A 23,006-nucleotide genomic window follows, 5' to 3' on the forward strand; every position below is an offset into this window, starting at 1 on the left:
GAAAACTTTAGAGATAATTTTTATAAGATTTTCTAATAATTAATTATAATGTTTAATAAAGATAATTTTTCTATTATCTTTAAAATTCATGGTGTTCATAAAATAAAATGGTGTATATATGACAATTTTTGGATTAGTAGTGATTGTATCATTTTGTACGATAGCATAATGCATTGAATGTATTCTATTGAGTAAATTACAATATTGGTTATACATTATTTTTTTCTCGACGGTTTTGATCTTCTTCGTATCAAATATAACTATATAAGTTAATTATGTATTTTTCAATTATAATCTTTTGTTAACCAATAATACTTATGTAGCACGACGACGCGACATCCGAAAATGAATAGAATAGCAAAATCTTAAAGAGACTGTTTAAAAAAAAATTCGAAAAGAGAAAGATATATATAACTAAAACTGTAATTTTTCTTATTTCATACTACCATATATTAATATATTATCATATTTAGCATAGATAATAAAAACTATTTGGCCTATGCACTTTAATAATTGACATGAAATGTCTTCAAATTTAATATAAAAATCATTTTAAAATCATATATAAATTTCAACTCAATTCGACAAATGGCTAGAGTACTTACATTTAGGAACACGTAAAAAGGAAATTGAACGGTTTGTTTACATATATGGAAATAAATTCAACAAATCAATGGTATCCTTTGTTTAAATTAATTTTTGCAGTTATTAATATATATTCTGAATTAAAAATCTCTCATTAAGATCCTTTTTAAGTTCTTTTTGAATAATGCCCTTCATAATAAATGGAGGGCATTAACAAGAAGGTTATCTAATTAGTTTGTGGTATAAAATAATTAATAAATTTACCTGTATAAAATTATGACAAAAATCTGAATCAATTTTATGTTATTTATTTAAATAGCATGCATGCATGTGATGCAATACAAAATAGATGGTGCGAATGGTCTCCACGACGTATTGAATTTTTAATGTTCTCGCGTCGTTATATATTGAATGAGTGTAGTTAGGTTCCGGCCGGCACACACACACACACACACAAATATATATATATATATATATATATATATATATATATATATATATATATATATATATATATATATATATATATATATATATATATATATATATATATATCCACACACACACATGCATATAGGGCGGCTTGTTTATTTTCGATATTTTTTATACATAAATTTTGTCTTATTTTGCGGTAGCTCGTGGGCTCCATTTGTCAATATTAACTCAATCATGATTTAAAAAATTCTAGTTCGAGTAGAAATGAAAAATTGGTTCGGCCACTGTATGTGTGTGTATAAACACAATAAAATGTTGCCAAATTGTGCATGTAAATTCTTTGATCATACTCTACTTATTTAAAAAACAACATTATTCGAATAAACGTGGTATATATTAATGCATGCATGGGTATAAAAACTAAGAAGAACCAGAGAATATATATTATCTGAAGTTAAATCCACAAAGATACTACACAGAAATCAATTCAAATTACATGTTCAAGAAAACAATCAATTCAAATTACATAAAATACAGTAGATGAAATCAACGAAAACACAAATATATATTGCATGGACATGAAATAAACTAAACTATAAATGCAATCCAAACAAATCATCCACCATCGATGATGCAAGGTTTCTTAGTCATGCTTAGAATGACCAATACCGGGACTATTCCCAGGGGTAGTATGTCGGAAAGAATCCATGTGCCCTTCATCCAGTTTCAACCAACGCAACCCACGTTGTTTAAGGTTTACAACATTATTGCCATTGCTGGTACTGCCACCTTTCAAATTCATTATTGGGGATACAAATCGTCCTTCGATATGAAAAATTTTGTTTGATAGGACGAAAAGAATGAATATCAGACAAGTAAATGATTTGGCCATATATGTGAAATATATACAACAAGCTAAGTAACATGTATTGGAAACTTAGAGGATTTTGTTAAAGGAATTAGGGTGTGTAAGTTATCTTCAGAAAGGAGAAGAAATATTGAGTTTTAGGGCTTGATTCAGCCATGTATTTATAGTGAAAAAGCTCGGAGAATGCATGTGGTCAGGTCCCTCGAACACCTAGGAAAGATTCCTCCATATGTGAGAATTTCATGCAAGCTTTTCTTGAAATATACTTTAAGAATTCGAATAACTAAACACTATACATTCATTAGGTAATCCAGTTAAAATTAGCAAGATTATAACTTTCATACCACAAAAATTGTTAGTTTATATATCTGATCTCGATCGAAATTCTTGAGTCACCCTTATCGTGGTTCGTTCATTACACATGCACGTGCATACATAAAGATTCCGAGATTTTGGTTTCGACAAAGAAATTTAGTTCAACGTGGTTAAACAATGACCCAAATCCTTTTCTATCTAAAAAAAAAATGAGAAAATTACATTTTTAGTCATGTAATATGTACTTTTTCTGTTTTTTATCATGTTAATGGCGAATATGTATTTTTAATATAATGTGTTCTTTTTCATTACTAGTTTTTTTTTTACCATATTCCAGCATGTTCATCGAAAATTGTTTATGCGGCGGTGGCTGCAAATGCTGACATGGATTTTTTGAATGAAAATTGCATATTTCATGATACTAATTTTCCAACCATAAATAAACTAAAAGAAAATGAACAAATCCCAAATGTCACATAATATTATAAAAAAAATCATAACATATGTGTGATTAATTTTCCTTTCAAAAATCCATATCAACATCAACGAGCCGTTATTTTTGGTATATGATGGACTCCGGTCAAAAAATGAAAAAAAAACATACAAGTTATATGACTAAAGATACAAATTCAATGTTAACATAATCAAAAATTAAAAAGTACAAATTTCAAGACCACAAATGTAATTTTTCTTTAGAAAAGATGCATAGTAATTAACTAATAATAGGAATTTCTAGACCCTAAACTTTGACATGCGCCTTTTTTTTTAGATTATTTGATATTTGTATCTGATCAAAAATTCAAACCCGGTAAAGAATTATAAATAATTATGGAAACGAGTGGAATACAAATTACGCATGAATACCTCTTCTGTCGAAATAAAGAAATACCGAATATTAATGCATTTATTTATTTATTATTGTATTTTGAAAGGACGAAAATAATGCATTTTGATTCTAATTTCGACATGCAGCAGATTCTCTCCCGACACTAATATTATGTAATGATTAGTACAATGAGCGGCCGCCATTAATCCGATCACCCACACTTGCATTTAAGGGTCCTAACACCCTACACTGGCGTTACCACCACTGGAAAAAATAATATAAAAATACCCATATTTGATCACACATCATTTTTATGTGAATGTGAATCTTATATGAAATTAGTCAGATTTTGGTAATTGATCGTAGAGATATAGTAGCACCATCAAATTTCTGGCATTTAATCATATATTTATGTATTTTTGGCATCATATTTCTTTATTTAATTATTCAACGATTATATATCTACTCAAATTTCAATATTAATCTAAATAAACTCTTAAAGTTGGGTCGACATTTCATTTTAAGACTTTATTACTTATTAAGTATTGTTCAAAATATTCTCAAGTCGGATCATGTAATTTATTTATTTTTTTCCTTTGTTATTTATTTAATTTGTAAGATATAAAATTACAAAAAACCATTCAAATAATACTGAAATTTTCAAGATTCAAATTAATGTTCATCGAAATATTGTCGTGACAATGAAAAATTATGATATAGCTAGCCCTAGACATTGTTGACGTGTCTGATATATACCATGTCCGCACTCCAGTGAAAGAAGGTTAAAATTAAAAAAAAAAATAGTGCAATGTAGTGGACTAAATCGTGAATTAATCGATAAAAAGAAAAAAAAAAATGAAAAAAAACGTGCAAATTATAAGAGCAAAAATGTTGATTTCCCTTTTGTTCTCCACTGTAGACTAAATCTGAGATGCTTTCTTTCTAAGAAAAAAGTTACAAAATTAGTCTTGTAAATTGCGTTGTTTTAGCTTTTTGTGCCATACTTATTTATAATATGGTTTCCGTGCACTAACTTGTTTTTTTTTCTTTCCCTTTTCCTTTTGGTTTTAGTTCTTTTTGGCCGGAGACCGTGTTGGAATTGCTCGCTCAGTTGGCCATGGTGTTGAAGATGCTTACGCGGCCTAAAAATATAGAAAAATGGGCAAGTTGGAGACCAAGAATCCGAGAAAATTGTAAAATTGATCTTGTAAGATGACTTAATTTGACACTGGATCCTATAACTTGAGGCAATTTTGACATAATTAATTTGATCCATTTCCTCGAATGAAAATTCCACATTCCTTATCCCACTCTATGACTAACTTCTAATTTATTTGGTCAAACTTTATTTAAAATTATAATTATACCCTCATTATACAGCTTTATTGATGATTTTTTTTAATTGTCCTTAAACGACATTTCTTTTTAAATCTTTTAGTCATATATTTATCTACATTTTAAAATTCAATCATATATTTATCTATATTTTAAATAATTTTTAGGGTATTATATCATTCCTAACCAAAAAAATTAAAAAAAAAATTAATTTGAAAATTTAAAAAATCACGTTTGAATAACTATTCCAACTCGTTTAAGCACGCAACACGTTCAGAAGGACACTATTTACTATAATACAAGAAAAGTATTTCAATATTAAATGTAAATACTCTACTTTATTTAGTAAGGTACACCATTCATAAAAAAATACGATCATGCATATAGCGTCTAATATAATGATAATGCTGTAAGCCTAAAATACCAATACGTACTTTGATCGTGAACAAAAAAGTTAAATATAGTAAACAAAAATATTGAATAATTAAAATTACTCCGGCGACTTTCTTTCCGATGAGATTCTTGCCATTCTATAGTTCCAATCAACATAAATTACGCGACCATTCTCAAATAGAGCAGTCATTCACAGTAGTAGTCACTGGTTGATTCAACGGGCGAAAAAGGACTTCTTATTCTTAAAAAAAAGTCGCGGCATTATTCTGGGTAGCTACACCACTCACAAAATTTAAACCTAAGAGAGCATGAGCCATGATACATTTATAAGAGTACGAGTCATGGATGACCCGAGATATTAAATGAATAGCCAAAATCAGAGTCAATGTGCAGAATGCTTTCTTCAGCAGCCGGGCAAGGAGACGCCCAAGACATTTTCTCCCCGGGCAAACAGGAGCCCGGGTTTTCATGCAGGTTCTCGGGAAATTTCTACCTGAGCTACCTCGAGAAGCGCATCTCACTCGAGTGCGATGGTAGGTAAAATCTTACCTCGATAAGCGTTGCTGACAAGATCTTACTGATGTGACATGATGGAAAAGTAAGACAGCGTGATAGGAAGTCAACATCTAAGATTACAAGTGACATGTATGCATGAAAACAAGGTACGTACCATTTTTTTTCTATAAATAGAAGGTAAGTATTTCATTTAAGAGGATTTAGACATTCAACCTGCTGACTTAAGCATCGGAATGGCCACGTCAGACACCCCTCCGATAGCTATTCACGAGTTCTTTCCCTTATCTGCAGATTATAAGTTGAAGCCATATTCCTTGCTCATTTTTCCTAAAAAAACTCTTATTAAATCCCGTGGATTGCCCCGGCCTACCTCACCCGATTCACCACGATAACATCAAGTCATATCTAGTTTTACTTAAGAAACCATAATAGACTAACCGTAACCTAAAAATTTGGGCATTTGGGTTTGAATTTATTTGAAAAATACATACCTCAACATGATGATCACCCTAAAGCGTTTGAGGAATCCACAGGACAACTCGAACAAAAGGACGAGATTCTTCAAGATTCGCACGTTTGCGGCTGGCAATATTTAATTTGTAATTAACTAGTACCAGTCAAAATTACTGCAGAATCTCCTCGCATAGAAGGGACGGGTGTGGACCTTTCTTACCAAAGCAATGGAGGACCGAGGATAGACAATTAAATTCAAAATAAAAAAAAAAGACTTTTCAAAGGTTTCGTTCAACAAATTCGGACTCAGTTTCCAAGGTGAGACGATCGATTTATCCTGTATCTATTGTATAATTTTGTTGAATTTAGTTTTCAAGGCCAATGGATTTGTAAAAAAAATATCGTTAAATTCGAAATTTATGGCTTGCATGTGCGTGTGATATCGACCTATATGTTAGTGCACAAAGCTGTTAATTGGCTCTTCGTATTGAAAAGTTGGCTTTTTTAAATAAAAAAAGGCTTATTGGAGTGGTTGACAGGCTGGTTGCTTTTGTTTTTTCGATCCTAGGGTTGGGGATTGTTCTTGCCCCATTTGGGAATGCTATCCCAGGTTTTGCTTTTATCTCTCTTTAAAATTTGTTGATTATGGACTTGTGTTCAACTCTACCCAAAAGCTAGCTGAGTGAGAACAATTATCCAAATTCATATATACAAGTATAAAAAACTTAATCTAACTGAAGTGAGATATCTAACATTGACGTTTGACAGTTTATCTTGATGTTTAATAATGAATTCTCTTACCGCAATATGGTGATTTTCAATTGTTGAATTTAATTATTGTGTTTCTTGGACAGAATATTTTTTTTTGTCGATAAAACTCAGATCCCACAAAGTGGAAAACAGAATCTTTTTATTTTAATGGTTCAATCACTTTTGCAGTGAGGATCTGGGGGATGTGACTGTAACTTAAGAAGAATTTTTTCAGTATCAAGACACTCGTGTTTTGACTATTCTTAGTTTTTTTTAAAAAAATTTGCTTAAGGTACGAACCCATCAAATTTGTCGTCATTTTTTAGATTTGGTTACAAGAGGAAAAGAAAAAGAGCCATAATGTTGAATAAATCTTCATGATTACTTTCGTGAATGAACTGTCTCCACTCTTTTTCATACTACTCCTGTTTCAGTTTACTACTCAACTGAAGTGAAATAATGGCTTGCAAATAGTTTTCACTTCAAAGCATGGAGTCGATTTTCTTTTTTCTTTTTTGTATTTATGTTTGGTCTTGTGATTTTTGAGAGACTCTCTTACATTGAGAAGGTCTGCATGTAGATATTGAAATTAAGAGGAAACTTGGTTGAGCTTATATGCTTTTTGAGAGTTTTTATTAGCTCTGAAAAAATGTTTTTTAAAAAGAGCTTATAAAAATCATTTTTTTTAAAAAAATGGATATTCTTAACTTATTTTAATATTTTAAATGATCAAAATATCCCCACAAATTTATTACATTCCAATTATGTCCTCCCAAAATTCAATGTTAATTGTACTAAAATATGTCCAAAATATTTGTTTGCAACCGTTAAAAAAAAGTTATGTTATCTTATTGTATCCAAACATTTTAACAACTTACTTTTTAATACAACTTATGAACTCCAAAAACATCTCCTCAATTTAAGAGTTACTAAGTCATTTAAAATAAATTTAGTCAAACATCTAAGTCAAATATTGCTTGAATAATTCCTGAGGTGCTAAGAGTTTTCAGTTATCATGTGTAGTGATAGGTGTAGGTAAGGAGGACTGAGATGTTTGCTAGCTTTTCTCTTAGAATCAAAAGCTTATTGATATGCAGCAGAAATTTCCATAGCTTTTCAAAATATCTTGGATGGGTTTAATTTAACCGATTGGCGTAGCATATATTTATACATAGTTCATCTTGCCTAGTTGTATGCTGCTTCTTAATTGCAGTTAAGCATAGGATTATATGTGTGCATATTGTCTAGTTGTTTGCATACAAAGTAAATGCACAGAGGCACGTATGCATGGCTGGCTGATAAATGTGCATGGAGAGAAGAGAAAGGCTACATTTATTTTCTTGCAATAGATATATAGTAGTTATTTAGGTACACATAAGTACATAATTCACCTGTGACAAATTTCAACATACAAGACAAAGGAAATAGAGCCCTTGGTTTGGTTGGGTAATACAAAATATTTACAAGATACCATAAATATTCATGCATGTGGACATTTCTTTAAACCCATGGTCACTTGTTCATGTTTTGGTAATAATGACCAACCCCTGGACTGTGGCCTGGTCCCGTGGGTCGAAAATTGTCGGTGCTTCCTGCGACATTGTGTCTCACACCTGATTCATAACTTTTCACCTTTGCTTGCACACTGTCCTTTTTTCCTGTAAAAGAGTGCCCGACTCCTGGACTATTTCCAGGTGCTGTGGGTCGAAAATCATCCGAATGAGATTTATCTGAACTGCCAAATTCATTACTGTGATATGGTGTCATTGGTGGGAGAATTTGTCTATGTTCAGTGACACGTGGATTGCACTTTTTTCTCTCTGGGATTTGCTTACTGTTGATGGGTTTTGTTGCATGAGTTTGCAGCCCTTCCTGGTTTTTGTTAGCACCAAACTCATTCTTCATCAGATCTTTTAGTTGCCTTCCCTCGGTAAACTGAATTTCTGGGCAGGCAAGACATGCAATAAAAAATATGAACATATGGAGATACTGGATGCAAGCCATTGAAAGAAAAAGGATGATGATTCTTTGTTTCTGTTTGAGACTGTGTTTGCTGTTATTGTTTTTCGAGAAGACAGGAAGATGATATTTTGCTCTGAAACACAATATTTCCAACTCACAACTTATGTAGTATTTATAATCTTGGGGGTTTACTCATGTAATAATCTTTACCATTATAAATTGTATTCATTAAGTGTTGACCTACTACGTGTGGTTCATAATTCTTGACCTTTTCAATTTACCTTCTAATATTTTTCGGTGTTCCTTGTTAAAGGCAATCAATTCTTAATACTTCCCGCCTTTATCGGTTTAAGTTTTCATCTCTTAAACGATTTAGTCATTTAAATAGGTAATAGAGCGTGATCGAACATGGTTCATTTTTATCTTATATATATATATATATTCATTCATACATCTCATTAATCGTTTAACCTTTTGTGGACTTCAATCTCATAAAAATTAGATGTTTCTCTGCATGTTAAGTGTCTTTTCAATTGAAAGAGTTTTAACCTGCTTTCATCATTTATGTCTTATCTTTCATCACTTTTCTTGAACCCCTGAAGGAAAACTTTGACTGCCAAAGAAGATGAAGAAGAGTTGAATTCTTGTATCTAAGTTGAACACTTTCAACTGTTCACAAGTTAAACTTGAGGCCAGTGCTAGGAATTGGCTCTAATTAGGTCAAAATTATGAACTATTTTCTATGTTATCATGATATGATAGGAGCTTCACATGGTTAATTCACATGCAACATACAGGTGGTGATTTTGTGTGATTGTCGAAAAAATTGAAGTGCATGAGTGGTTTTGCTCTTCAATCCTTTTTCAGCTAAAATTTAATAGCCTTCATTTCCTCCAACAGGTCACTTGGGTTTCTTATTCTTTTCTCTCTTTTGTTCACTGTCACTGTCTGGTTTTGAAACTTTCTCCTAGAACATTTTTAAATATGGAACATGTTTCTACAGATAACTAAAAGAAGTCATTATTTGTCTGTGCATGCATGAAATAAATATCATATCGCCGCCGATTAGGGAAAAAGATCTATATGCACTGGTAAATGATTTATAAATTTTTGGTAAGGTCTTATAAAATGAGGTTTATAGCTTGAGACCTTGGAATATAACGGCCTTTCATTGTGTTCAAGTGTTGCTTTATTCTTTATACATTTGAGGTGGTGGTTGAATGATATTTTTTGGTAAATAAGATCAGGAAATCTAGATTTCTTGGATTAATAAAATACCAGAAGAGACCCAATTGGGCTTAAAACAGGAAATGTGGTTGAAAAAGGCTTGGATTCTGTGTACTTGCCACTTTGCCGTGTCTTCTCCTTTATGTGGACGGCTCATATGCAAAGCTTTAAGTTATTTTGGTCAACAAAATCAAGCAAACACATCTGTATTGTGCTTTATGCTTAATTTTATTCATGGCAATTTTCAGCTTTTAAATTGATAAGTTCAGATTAACAATGATAATATAATAGCACTTTGAGCTATACCATCAATTTTTTGTGATTTTCTAGACTTTCTAATGCTACATGCACGATTCACAATATAATTGCTCCGTGATGAAGTGTCTGTTTCCTAATATTAAACTTTGTTAATAACCATAGAAAATGGCCTTGTTTATTCCTGTTATACCATGCTATTTGGTGGTTAAACTTTGACTTGTATTTGTTGTTTGGTCCATGTATGTTTATTCATGATCTTGCATAAATGGAACTCCAAAATCTGAATAGTCGGGCTTTTACAGATCAATGGTTCTGTCGGTGATTTGTGTTCATATGCTGATAATCGTAAACTGAAGCAAACCATCCTTTATAAAAGTAGGTAAAGTATCTCAAGATGCAGTTTTTCTGTCATCTGTTGCAGGACAACTTTTTCTGAAAATGTATGTTGTTGCATTTTTATGATGAAACTTGTATGAAGATGTTATTTTGGACTTAATTGTGCTAAAAATACAGCATGGGAACAATAATGGTAATTCAATTTAAGGGCACTAATGGTGGCAGACATGTATGCTTATGTTTGTTGAATAGTAATTAACCTGAGAATCTTTGTTTCAATAACTCCAGGGGAAAAGTAAACTGTTATTTTATTCCTAGGATGGTTTAGTTTGACCAATGTTGTTTGACCAAATATCTCGTCATAACCAAAATTTGCGATTATGGAAACTATTAATATTTTACCAAAACTTCAGAGCCATCAAACCTGAGTGCCCGTTGCACTATGTCAAATGTGCTACTTTGTTACTGTTTGGTGTTGAATTTCAAAGAAGTTAAAGGAAGCAAATGATGATCTTTAAACGGTGATACCTCAACCCTCCATTTTCTTTGACTCTACACCAACATGGAATTGAGAAACAGATTCCTCAAAAAGGACATAACATGGTTGGTTCCTTGGGTTTTGGAACCATCTCCCTGAGTTGGCCCACTGGACCGTGGAAATGAAAGAAGCCATACTATATTTAGAGAAGAGAGACCATCTGTTTCTCTACTGTGTCAACCTGTAAACCACTATCATGGTTAATAGTTTAATATTATCGTAAACCATATAATACACCAGTACCCCTAGTGCAAATTAAAAGAATGTTACTTGATAGTGACCCTTGCGGGCAAGACAGCGGATCTTCCTGTGCCTTTTTTGAATCTTAATGATTTTGAATTTTATTATGCATCGTTTGATTTTCTTTTTCTCTTTTCTTTACCTTCTTACATTCACTGTGGCTAAAATTTATAGATGTGTTGTTGAAGGGAGAACAAAATGCATGAAGTGGCAAAAATGGTTTGAGCTGTTTTAAAAACATGAACGGAATATGGCGTCTCGTCAAATGTGAAAATATGCTACCAGGCAGGATTCCAAATTCACGGGCTTTTACTTTTCACCAAATGCTTTTATTGAGAATTTACTGCACGGATTAAATTCAAGTTCCTAGGAAAAATAATTTTAACTTTGGAGTGTGGAGAATTTTCCTTCAGATGATGTGTTTCCCTTCAAAAGGAAACAATTTTCTCATGCAAATGTCCTAAATCTTATCGTACCAGATCCTGGACTTAATATCAAGTAGCATTTCATCATTCAGATGATGGAGTTTATTTACTTAACAAACTTCACATTTTGTGGATATTAGTTTGCATTGAATAGATGTTGATTTTGATCTGATTTTGGTAAATAAATTATTGGATTCATGTTTGATCCTTTATCAGTGTTCATGTCTTTTATGATGTTCACGAGAATAATAAATTACGATGATGATGCCTTAAATACGATGCTGATATTTTATACTGTCCGCTCATCAGGGATTTATTACATTCTTCGGACAAGATCATGACAGTTGAGGTTATCAGTTCATTTGACTGTTATTGTTCAGTTTTAACACCTTTTCTTGCTTTTTGTCAAGTTTTAAGGCCCAGCCTGGCACTGAAAGTTAATTATTCAATAAAACCGAGGATCTACTTCTTCAGTTCTGGCATAACATTCTACATTTATATTGTTTGGGTTATTACAAAATTTATTTGAAATCCTCCAAAACACTTAATAAGAAAGAAAAATTAGTGATTTCATGTCTAATGGGGTCAAATCTAACGCAAACTGAACCTTAGTCACAGCTGAAGTAAATACATTGGTAAAATAGTAGAACATGAACAATATCTATCTGATGTCCATCTGAATTAGAAAAGATGAATTTCGCTTTGCACTTGCTTATGCATGGTGGTGAAATACAGATAATCCAAACTGAAAGATAATGAAAGCGGTAGCAAATGCATGAGAAAAAATATATACATGCATGCATATCTATTCACAGCACTTACGACACAAATTTTCTAAGCCTATATTTTTCGTAAAGAATGTCCAATTCCTGGGCTGTGATCAGGTGCTGTGGGCCTGAAGCTGTCTACATTTCCTGGAGATGGTGGCTGAGTCACAGCTGGTGCTTGGCTTGGTGGTAACGGTATCGTTGTTGAACTAAACTTTGCCTTGTTATTATATGCTGTGAAACCAGAGTAGTCCTTGGATAATATTTTACCATGTTTATCCAACTTTCTGGAGTCTTCTTGTGAAATCTTTGTGAGTTGGAGTAAATTTATTCTCGTCCTTAAACTCCAAGTTTCTTCCCTCTGCATGCTATATTTTTCGGGATATATAGTACTATTATGAGGATTAAGAAGGTCAGCTTTGATGCAGCCATTGAATCTGAGAGGTTGTGGCTAAACGGTAGAGAAGACAATACACTCAGTAATGCAGGATGCTGAACTCCCTACGTTCTCGAGGTATTTTTATAACCAACACCGTCAAGGTAGGTCCAAATTGGTTGGAGATTCTTTAATGGGCTGTACACATTACATCAGACTATTCCTTTCTTAATTATCGGGAATGCTTCAGTCTGAGTTATATCTGTTTAGATTCATAGCTTGGGTTTTAGTTTTCCTAAATAAAATGGCGTTACGTGTGTACATAGGCATGATCTTGAGTATTTATGTGAAACATGCACGCCCATATGCTCAAAGTGTCCTTTTCAGAAACTAAAATTTTCAGATTTACTGCATCTTTTGTTTGTCGCTGTGGAATTTAGTGAAATTGGTTCTTCACGACTTGTTTATGTGCAACAAAGGTTGATTTGAATTAACAATAGACTTGTTCTTTACATTTGCCGTCAAATCATCACATTCAGATTTTATTCAACTGAAGCAATCTCTCACCTAATGGAACCATTTGCCCTTGTGACACAAGTTCGAGTGTGGCCAATTGATTTGTGACATTTTGGTTCGGTACAATTTAAATGATTTGATTTGCACCATCATTATTCAGATGTAACTTTTAGCTAGCGCTGCTTTAGAATCTCGGTTCACAAGATATTAGATCAAAAGGTCGTAACCAGTTTCGAAGGTTATTTTTCTTTCTTTTCCTTTCTTTTCTTCTTGTGTGTTGTAGTCTCCTCTGTGGTTAAGCACATTTAGTTAAACGTGAAGTTGGTGAAAACATACCACTGCTATCAGCGAAAATACACCACTCCAGTCAATGAAACGATCGAGGTGGTTGTGGTTCTTAAGAAGAAAATTAGAGATTCCATATACAAGGCCAGATAAAAGCCTGCCAAACTCCAGCCCTTCTGTGTGCAAAAATGAGTACAAACATCTTTTGCATAAATTTGATGTCACGTCTCTCCCCGGAGAGAGGTTTAAACCACTACACTATACCTCTCCCCCAATGTAATAAAAAAAGAGTAAACATTACATTGTATTCATTGCTCACTGAGTCTAAAATAGTTTTAGTCTAATAATATTGTATTAAAACAGAAAACACATGTTCAAACTCTGGAGTTGAATAATGCTCAACTCCTAGTTGAATCCAAAGTCTTGGGTCGAATGAGATCTCTGGAGGCATCAGGGTTCTTGTAATATCTAGCACAAAACAGCTTTGTGGTGAAGTATGTATATACCAAATATCTTGGAGGAGAGGCGAATTTTATGCTATATTGGGAATGTTACTCCCTGTGTGAGATTTAACAATTAGATGAAGTGACCCACGTTCATCCTACATGGGGAGTAAAAGGAAAATGGTTTGTTGTGATTGAAGTGCTAAAGACAAACAAAATAATACCATATCCACCTCTTAAGCCTTATGAGCTTAATGGGACAGAACCAAACTTGAGTTTATATCCAGAAGTTTATATATAGCTTAAAATGCTTTACCCAGCAAATGATTTTTTCCTTTCCATGGAATTTTGAAGTGAGTAGTGTATCAGCCAAACCATAGCAAACCCGAACCACAGAGTAGATAAAGCAACATAGACCGCAATGTCGTACCAGTGAATGCGAATAAATAAAAATCAGAAGCCAAAAAATACATCACATTCTCCTTGACAAGCCTATACAAAATGTTACACAGCTATACAAATCCTCGGATGCTTACAAAAGGCAACCAACCAAAAAAGAAGCATTGGGCCAGCGAAAGATGAAAAAGAATGACCCGGTCAGCAAGAAATTTGAATTAGAGAACTAAAAAGGTGAAGATCAACGTTGCATTGATCGATCCATCATAAAAGTATATCAGGGCCAGCAAGATTCAACTTATGTATCTTACTAAAATGCACTAATCAGCGTAGTCACTATTTAGGAAGCTTCCGTATTTGGTTCCACTTAGAGTCTTGTTAACATCATCCCAGTTCTTCATGTGCTCGGACAATGATCCTTTGTGTATCTTCACTTGCCGACTAGTTAACTCCATTTTCGGTAACCCAAGAAAATCTAGAATATCCCCTAGTTTCTGAAAAATAACATGCCACAATGAAGAACGATGAATTATTTTATCCCACTGGATAAATGAACCGTCTATATCTAAGTTTGGATCAATTGAGGACAATGTCCAAGAATTTTGCTGCAGTTATTGAATTTGAACCCAAATTTCCATTCTATTTTCCAAATTCTTTTACCCAGAATCACCGGACTGATTTCTTAAACCTATGACCATCGAGGTCGAACATGAAACAGTGCTTTTTAACATGTTAAATATTTTGATCAAAAGCTGAAAAGCACTCACAGTTCGATTCTTTATGAGATCTTCATAGTAGAGAACAATGTGCCTGGTGTTGGTGAAATAATCCAATGCTTCCAAGACCATCTTCTCCATGAGTTTCAAATCCATTACCAGTGATGTTGAGTTGATTACAGGTTTGTATGTAGATAGAGTCTCCGCCTGCATTAAGCATGCAAAAATATTAGATCTTCATACAACGGTGCAGTTGGTTATACAAGAGGATGAAGAAGGAAATCATTACCTCTTCGTGTGTGTGCACATGGGACTTGTGCGTACCGTTCAGGAGTTTAGCATATCTATCGTAAGAATTTGCTAGCACTGAGACCATCCTACGAAGTAAATTTCTTCGGAAGAGAAATATTACTGAAACACCTCTATCATTGAAATATTCAAGGATTTCTTTATGGTATTCCATCAATCCCTGAATTAGAAATAATGAAAATGATTGGTGTTTGTTTTTTAAGGACTGAGCACCTACTCTTATGTCAAAAGCCACAATCAATAGTAACTGGATAATTAAAATTCTTTCAGTTATACAACAACTCAAACACCATGATCCTACCGCCATCCCATTTAGGCAGACTTATAGACGATCAGGGGCAATTATAGCTTCTCAATGGTTATACTTGTGATGGGAACTATTAAATAAGCAACTGAGACTGAGGAACGGATTTCGATTCGAGTAATATGAGATTGGTGCTAATCACGACCACTCCGGGTAATACTACAATAAGTTGCGTAACAAAATAGAATGGCTAGATGAAAAAAATAAATCGGTAAGAAAAATGTATGTGATATTTTACCTGATTAAGCATCCACTTGAAGCCAACGGCAGCCGAGCAATGATTCTTGGAAGCACTAGTAAGCCAGTCCAAATTGTAAACATGATCCAGAGTCATCAAAATTGAAGAAATATTACTTCTTCTCTCCTTAACTGAGAATATCTCTCCATTGGAACTTACATTAGTATGGCTATTCAATAGAGTCTCAAACCATCCACTCCCAGATCTTTGCATTGACAGAATAGTGAATAGTCGCACCGGATTACAGGCACATTCAGCCCTAGTATACATAAAAGAGCATGCATTTAAAACCAAATCCTATGGGCTATGGGAAATTGCAAATTTTGAATCAAACACAGGTATCACAATTACCTGCTAAAGGTGGTGGGATTTGGGTAGTACAACGGTGGAGTTTGGGATCTATCGATGCCGTTTGTATGGCAATGCCTCGTATTAATTTTGATGTTTAGGAATTTTGTTTGGCTAAGAAAATTGGTTTGCTTTAGACAGACCGAGCATATATAAACACCACACACCACGGCAAAAACTAAGACAATCATCCTTAATGAAGCTGGGGATTTCTTCGGAGATTTTACAGTTATTTTGCCCTGTTGATTGCAAAGGGAAAACATTTATCACTGTCAAAGTAAGAGTTTATTTAATTCGTGTCTTACAAGATTATATCTTTCTAATATATGTGTATATATTTATTTATTTATCTCAGAACATAGTACTAGAATCTACATCACAATTTCACAACTTTTTCCTCCTTTCTGATCAATGGAATTTCAAAAATTTCAGCAGTTGTAAAGATGTCTACCAAGATATAAGGGAAAATGGAAAACAACAGCAAGACATTTGAAACACAAAAGAGAAGAGGAAAGTAGCTTGCAAAGCCATCTCAAGAAGAGAAACAAGTGGCCAACTGCCGAAGATAGCAAATAATATTGAACACGAGTACAGCTAAAAAACACCACATTTTACAGGGAGCAAAAACCCAAACCTCAGCTTCTCTCATGCATTCAAATAAGACATAGATGCGGATATCGCAACTTTTTCAAAAGGACACCCCATGCACCTCAAAACTCATCCCAAAGTTCCCAACCCAGAAATATACAAATCCAAACTCCAATCAGATTCCAGAATTCCCAGAACATAATATACATAATCTAACCTCTAAACCTCCACCCCTCCCTCCCAAAAGAAAAAAAAACTGAATTCTTGACGTGAGGAGCAACCCCACTACTTCAAACTTAAAAGACTCAAACCCATACAACTAAGAAAAAACTTATTAACTAAACCAAGCAAAGAAGAAACGCAAGAAAAGAAAAGAAAAAACTCACCTTGGTGAAGAGACAGATGTCTTCGGCCATTATACCTCGCAAGAATGAAATAAAATCAAAGAAGGTTCTTTACCCGACTGTAATATTTGTGTGTGTAATATAATGTACCACATTAGCTGTAAGAAATTGCGCAATGTAGTAAGCCGTGGAGAAAAACAACCAAAGCTCCTCGTTAAGCACAAAGACGTTGATGGGTACAGCTGGGGGGCTGGGTACTCTTCCCTCTTCTCTCTTGCCTCGGCCTTTTTTGCCAGGCTTTTCATACTACTACAAGAAATTGATTCTTTCTAGCAAGTATAAAATATACTACAACAAGAAATTGTTTCTTTCTTGCAAGTATAAAATTCAAGTTATTAATTATTCTAGCTAGAGGTGTAGAGGGTTGAATAAACAAGTAATTGTAGAGTTTTGATGTGCTCAAAAATCGAACTTTATTCTTCCAAAGGAAAAAAAATTCAAACTTTAACAGAAATAATTCTTAATCAGTACAAACTACTGTAATCTAATAATTTTCTTGAAACGAACAACTAAATAAAACACATAATTTAAGGCATGGCAGCGCGTAAAAGCTGAGTGGCTGATGCTATTTACACCAACAACCCACTACGCGTGTGGCAAATATACTTGTTCTTGTTTATTGTTTTTTTTTAGAATAAACAGCGCATTATTATATAATAAATTATTTTACAAATTACTTTCTTTGTTCCAAAATATCTCATACATATTACTCTTCATTTTCGATTGTCCTAAATATATAATACATTTTATACGTTAGTTATATTTATTCTTATTTTTTACTAATATAATTTTCTTACCTAAGTTTAGGAAAATATAGTTATATATGTCAACTATTAACATATGTCATTGAAAAATTATGTGTGAATTTAAATATCATATTTTCAAATTCCAAGAATGATTTTAGAGTACAGATCTCTACTTTTTCAACTATCATCTATTAATTAAGGCCGAGTTCAAGTTACTTCTCAAAATAAGCAAAAATAAATAAATAAATCTTCTTGAAATTGTTGATGCACATTAAATTTGCCGATTAATATTGACCGTTGGATGGGCCTGATGCAGTGCTTGACGTCTACATTACGTTTATGCAATCCTACTACAAAAATTACCACATCATCCCCACCTGACCACCCACATCATCTTACTAGGTTACGTGGGATGGGACACGTGTCTGTATGATGTCGTTTTGTTTCTAAATTTGTATTTGTTTCATCAATCTTTTTTACTAGGTTGTAGAATAAGAATAGTTGTTACAAATTAAATTAAAAAAAGTAGAGGTAATATGATAATTATAAATACTTAATAAGAATAATGTAAGAAAATCGTATCAGAGACCAATTCATGTTTTTCATTTAGAATATGTGTTTTGTAAGACGGTCTAATGAATCTTTATCTGTGAGACGGGTCAACCCTACCGATATTCATAATAAAAAATAATACTCTTGGGTGTGTTTGGTTGAGGGGATTAAATAAAGATAGATTAATAGTCACATATTTATCGTTAAAATTTTAAGATGTTTTAATAATCATTTTGACCCGGTTTAAGATCAAATTTTATTAATCAAATAGTTATCCATAAAATTGAATCTTAAACCGAGTCAAAATGATTATTAAAACAACTTAAAATTTTAACGATAAATATTTGACTATTAATCTATCTTTATTTAATCACAAATATGATCCGTGAGATCGTCTCACACAAATTGTTTACTATTATAAATACTTAATCAGAATAATGTAAGATAATCATATCAGGGACCAATTCATGTCTCAACTTTAACATAGTAATAGGTATATGACCTCCTCAATAGTAAATATGCTTTGCAACTCATTCTAGTAAATATAGAATCACAATTTGGTGCAAAAGGCAAAGTGGTAGAACAGGTGGGAAAAACAGCATTCATGAGAAATATTCGTGCTTTAATTATTGAATGCTTTTGCTTTGAATTGACGACACATCCATTTTCATATGGAGAAATTTTACTATGAAATTCTCTAAAAGTGTTTGTAACTTCTAAAAAATATTAAAATGAAAAGTGAAGAATCATTTTCTAAAAAAACTACACATATATATACACACAAACGCCTTTTTTTAGAAGAACTACAAGGACCTTTTTATAAAAAAAGAAAAATAAGCATCTTTTTGGAATCCATAAAAGTGGAATGATGATTAAATCAGCCACTCTTTGGGCCACCTTGTATATTGTTAATTATTGATATAAAACAGACATTCAAAATTTTCAAATTTATTTCTGTCAAAAGATAGGGATTTGGTTGGATTAATTAATTATACCTTCGAAATTCATTTGGTTAGGTCTGATGAATTTAATTTAGATCATATTCACCTTATCGACTCGCACAAAATTCTTGCGAAACTTTGTCATGATTTAATTTTGTAAGACGAATATCTTATTCCAATCATGAAAAACCTGAATATTCATCATAACCAAATCCTTGCTTGGATTAAATATATCCAATATGGTATTTTCGGGATTCAATATCCAATAAGGTATTCGAATCTTTACGATGATGGATACCTCGACAATAACTATGCTCTGAAATGTATTCCATCTCATACAATATATATGCGGATCAATGACACATGTATGATATACCACTCTTCTATATATATGCATGTATACATATTGAAAGAGGATATGTACCAAACGGAATAATATGAAATGAATTTGCTAACGCGGCTGACACTAGCACAAATGTTAAAAACTACTCGAGTAGTTTTGGAGCTACGAGGCTGAGAAGTCGAGGCCGTTTGGATTGAGAATGATATCGCGGGTAATATTCATCCATCATTCTACACTCGACATCTCTTACTAGTCTATGATTTATAAAAATTGATCCACATGTGAAGATTTTTTTTAAAAAATGAAGACTGTGACTCACCATAACTTTCAGTATAGCATTTTCATCGCATCCAATATCAGTGGACGAGATGTGATTAGAACCGTTACCATCTTCGTGACTCCTAATACTACCAGAGGATATCATAACTTGTGAAGATCCTTGGGTGCAAGTACCATCTCCAAGCAGAGGACTGCCGAGTTCTTTTAGGGAACTGATCCATAAAAGTCCCATAAACTGGTCTTTACACATTTGGAAGCTTGAACCATTCGCTATGCGAGTGTAGTGTAGTCCTTGTAATTTTCATAAGCTGGGGTTCTTCAGTGCCTAGACGCCTACCAACAGCAACCTTTTCACAACACATTAATTGCCAACGTCTCCAAAGAATAAAAGAAGAGCTAATGACAAATTAATCATTTCCAGAAATATATTATAGAGGACTTCGGAGCACCCTTTTTACACTCTTACCATCCCCAAAATACAATGCTTACTGGTTGTTGACTCAGCATGCTAGCATCCATACAAACAATGGACGATCAGATATGCATGACAATGTGGCTAACAAACGTAATGAGATATGATTAATGGTAGAAATCCATCTCCATGAACTAATTATCCTACTTTACTGAATGAAAGCAGAACCCTCCAACTGAATAATCAATTTTGCAATAATCATACAGATTAATTTCCATTTCTAAAGCTCTTTGACGACAATGTTTATTCTATTTGAAAGCAAATAAATTATTCCAGGAAACTCCAAGATACTTGACATAGAAATATAACGAAAAAATACAAAAAATTTAGTATAGGGTCATGAACATGTAAAACCTGAAGTGAAGTTGCAAGGGCATCTAAGCGCAAGTTGCCAAGGGTTGCTTCTTCATTCAGTGTCAGAAAAGTCAACAATGCCTCTTTCAAGGGCTTAAGCAAACTCAGATCTTTAGTGGTCAAAGGACCCAAATGGGATGAGGCAACCTTAAGTGCACTATGATGCTCACCATTGCGGACAAGCTTCAGGAATTCAACCTGCATTCAGAATAAAATTCAGATTGATTTCTTTCTATCTTATAGGAAAGGTGTTTTTTTAAATCTTTCAACAGAAGAGATGCAAAACATAAATCAACCTGTATCAGTTGGAATAACAACAAAGGGTTCTCAGTACAAAATTCTGGATCCAAATAATTTATATGTTCAACAACCTCCACTGCCATTCCCTTGCTAGCTAATTCCTTTATGCCCAGGAAAATCTCATACTTGTCTGCTCTCTTGCTCAAAGTGTCCACCAAGGACGACGTATTCAAATCCTGTGGAACAAGGTCACAAAACTCAAGTACATATTAATAAAATCAGCACCTACTTCCGTAATCACCGACCATGACACAAAATCAGTACCTACTTCTGTAATCACCTAGCATTTTTGCGTCGCCAAGAGATTTAGTGACACTAAGGTCATGTTTGCAACTTCCAGTTATAATTCTTGATTCTCATTTCTCCCTCTCCATCTCCTGTGCTTGCTCCTTTCCCCAGTTCCTGTACTTCTGTTTCTTTGCACAATTTTGCCGTCATGTGATTGACATGTTCCACTGGTGCTGAAGTCTTTGTTCAGAGTGATTAAGTTGGAGCAATATCATTCTTCCATGTATGCATTTGGCATGCCCAGCATATCTATTCTAGTTTCTGAAGAACCCTCCACATGAGCATTATTCACTGACATATCACTGTCAGAAACCACTGAACAATAATGAGATGTACAATCAGGCTCTAATTGATCTCTACAGTTGAGGTTCCAGTGATAACTTGCATTCCTTTTGGGCAAGTTCATGAAATCAAATGAAAATGAAATTTAATAGTTGAAAACATCCAAGAACTCTAACCATAACAAAAATTGAAAAGAATTAAGCCTTTTACCAGCGGTTATGGGACCAGAATCCACAATATCCCTGTAAATACAGTACTCCTGAACAAGGTCGTCAAGCACTGAGACATCTAATCTCATCCGGCTCAGTTCATTCTGTGACAATCAAGATAAAGTGATTGCCCCAAATGCTTTAAAGTGATTCCCTAGTAATAAAATTAAAAATCTTAGTCATACTAAAGGCAAATTAGAAATACAAATGCAGCAAACAAGTCATCAAGCTGCAATGACAAAATCGCCCATTGGATAGGACAGCTAACTGAATCACTTTGTGATTTCTACCATAGAATGTGCTGGTCATAGCTCATTATCCAGTGCAATTTGCACCATATGGCATTCTGTAAGCCTCTTATCTCAAATAAAATGTCCACTTGAAGACAGACAATTTCTTACTCCTTCTCACTGTATGATTGAAAAAACCATGTATTTTAGTGTGATACCTCCATCCGTAATTGACTTTTAATCAAATAAATTTTAAACTAATCCAGCGATTCCTTCCAGCTAAATTCATTAGCTCAAATATTTATTAAAGCTTAACTAGTTTATACACCAGATTCAGGCTTAAGGGGGAACCAATGAATCAAGGGACAAGTTAATTCACTCCGAGGGATAACTTATGTCGATTTCTACCACCTTGCTCTCCTCCCGCTCACAGCTTCTGTTTCAAATTTAATACAGTTTTCTATCTACTCAAAACATCCATCCAGACACAAGGTTAACATTCAACTCAAGAATCCATTCCAAGGTTCCAACCCCAGGCAATCCACCAGCCAACATAAATAATTGATCAAATTCGGCTTGAAACTAGAACGTATATCGAGCAAACCTGGGTTGAAACGGAGGAGCCGATGAACTGAAGCAGCATAAATCAATGGAAGATAGCGGCGGTCTCCGAGGAAGGTGGAGAATAAACGGGGTTGAAACTGAATCGGAGTGCCCGCAACCATTCCGCCTCGCCTCGCCTCGCCGGCGGTCTCCGAGGAAGGTGGAGAATAAACGGGGTTGAAACTGAATCGGAGTGCCCGCAACCATTCCGCCTCGCCTCTCACCTCTATCCGCTGCGTGATGAAGCTAGTTTCG

General features: G+C 33.7%; 1 protein-coding gene and 1 long non-coding RNA gene across 13 annotated transcripts; one reads left to right on the top strand and one right to left on the bottom strand.

The window, feature by feature from the left end:
- Positions 1-5,920: 5,920 nt before the first annotated feature.
- On the top strand, positions 5,921-17,103 carry LOC140821286 (uncharacterized). Of its 2 annotated transcripts, none has more exons than XR_012115692.1 (3): positions 5,921-6,044; positions 12,347-12,424; positions 16,593-17,103. It is a non-coding gene; the product is annotated as an uncharacterized lncRNA (long non-coding RNA). The 2 variants fall into 2 exon arrangements; XR_012115693.1 differs by lacking the exon at positions 16,593-17,103 and adding an exon at positions 12,658-13,288.
- Positions 14,264-22,892, bottom strand: LOC140821285 (uncharacterized). Of its 11 annotated transcripts, none has more exons than XM_073181733.1 (11): positions 22,753-22,892; positions 21,920-22,072; positions 21,404-21,729; positions 21,136-21,315; positions 20,840-21,037; positions 17,135-17,421; positions 16,164-16,399; positions 15,813-16,071; positions 15,251-15,430; positions 15,013-15,168; positions 14,264-14,739 (listed from the first exon to the last, which is right to left on the bottom strand). In XM_073181733.1, the coding sequence occupies exons 6-11, from the start codon at positions 17,162-17,164 to the stop codon at positions 14,566-14,568; spliced, it is 1,035 nt and encodes a 344-aa protein (XP_073037834.1). In that variant the 5' UTR covers positions 17,165-17,421; positions 20,840-21,037; positions 21,136-21,315; positions 21,404-21,729; positions 21,920-22,072; positions 22,753-22,892; the 3' UTR covers positions 14,264-14,565. The 11 variants fall into 11 exon arrangements, with proteins under 11 accessions (XP_073037834.1, XP_073037833.1, XP_073037839.1 ...); XM_073181732.1 differs by having other exon boundaries at positions 21,404-21,742; XM_073181738.1 differs by having other exon boundaries at positions 21,211-21,315; positions 21,420-21,816.
- Positions 22,893-23,006: the final 114 nt, after the last annotated feature.

This window comes from Primulina eburnea, unplaced genomic scaffold (assembly GCF_022965805.1).
Source record: "Primulina eburnea isolate SZY01 unplaced genomic scaffold, ASM2296580v1 ctg507_ERROPOS390280, whole genome shotgun sequence".
Taxonomy (NCBI): domain Eukaryota; kingdom Viridiplantae; phylum Streptophyta; class Magnoliopsida; order Lamiales; family Gesneriaceae; genus Primulina; species Primulina eburnea.

Excerpts from the sequence above, each read along its gene's own strand:
- LOC140821285 (XM_073181733.1), bottom strand. The coding sequence starts at position 17,164 with ATGGCCGAAGACATCTGTCTCTTCACCAAG. Across the intron at positions 16,400-17,134 it reads ACATCTGTCTCTTCACCAAG|GGCAAAATAACTGTAAAATC; the intron begins GTGAGTTTTTTC and ends TGCAATCAACAG. Across the intron at positions 15,169-15,250 it reads ATGTGCACACACACGAAGAG|GCGGAGACTCTATCTACATA; the intron begins GTAATGATTTCC and ends TGCTTAATGCAG.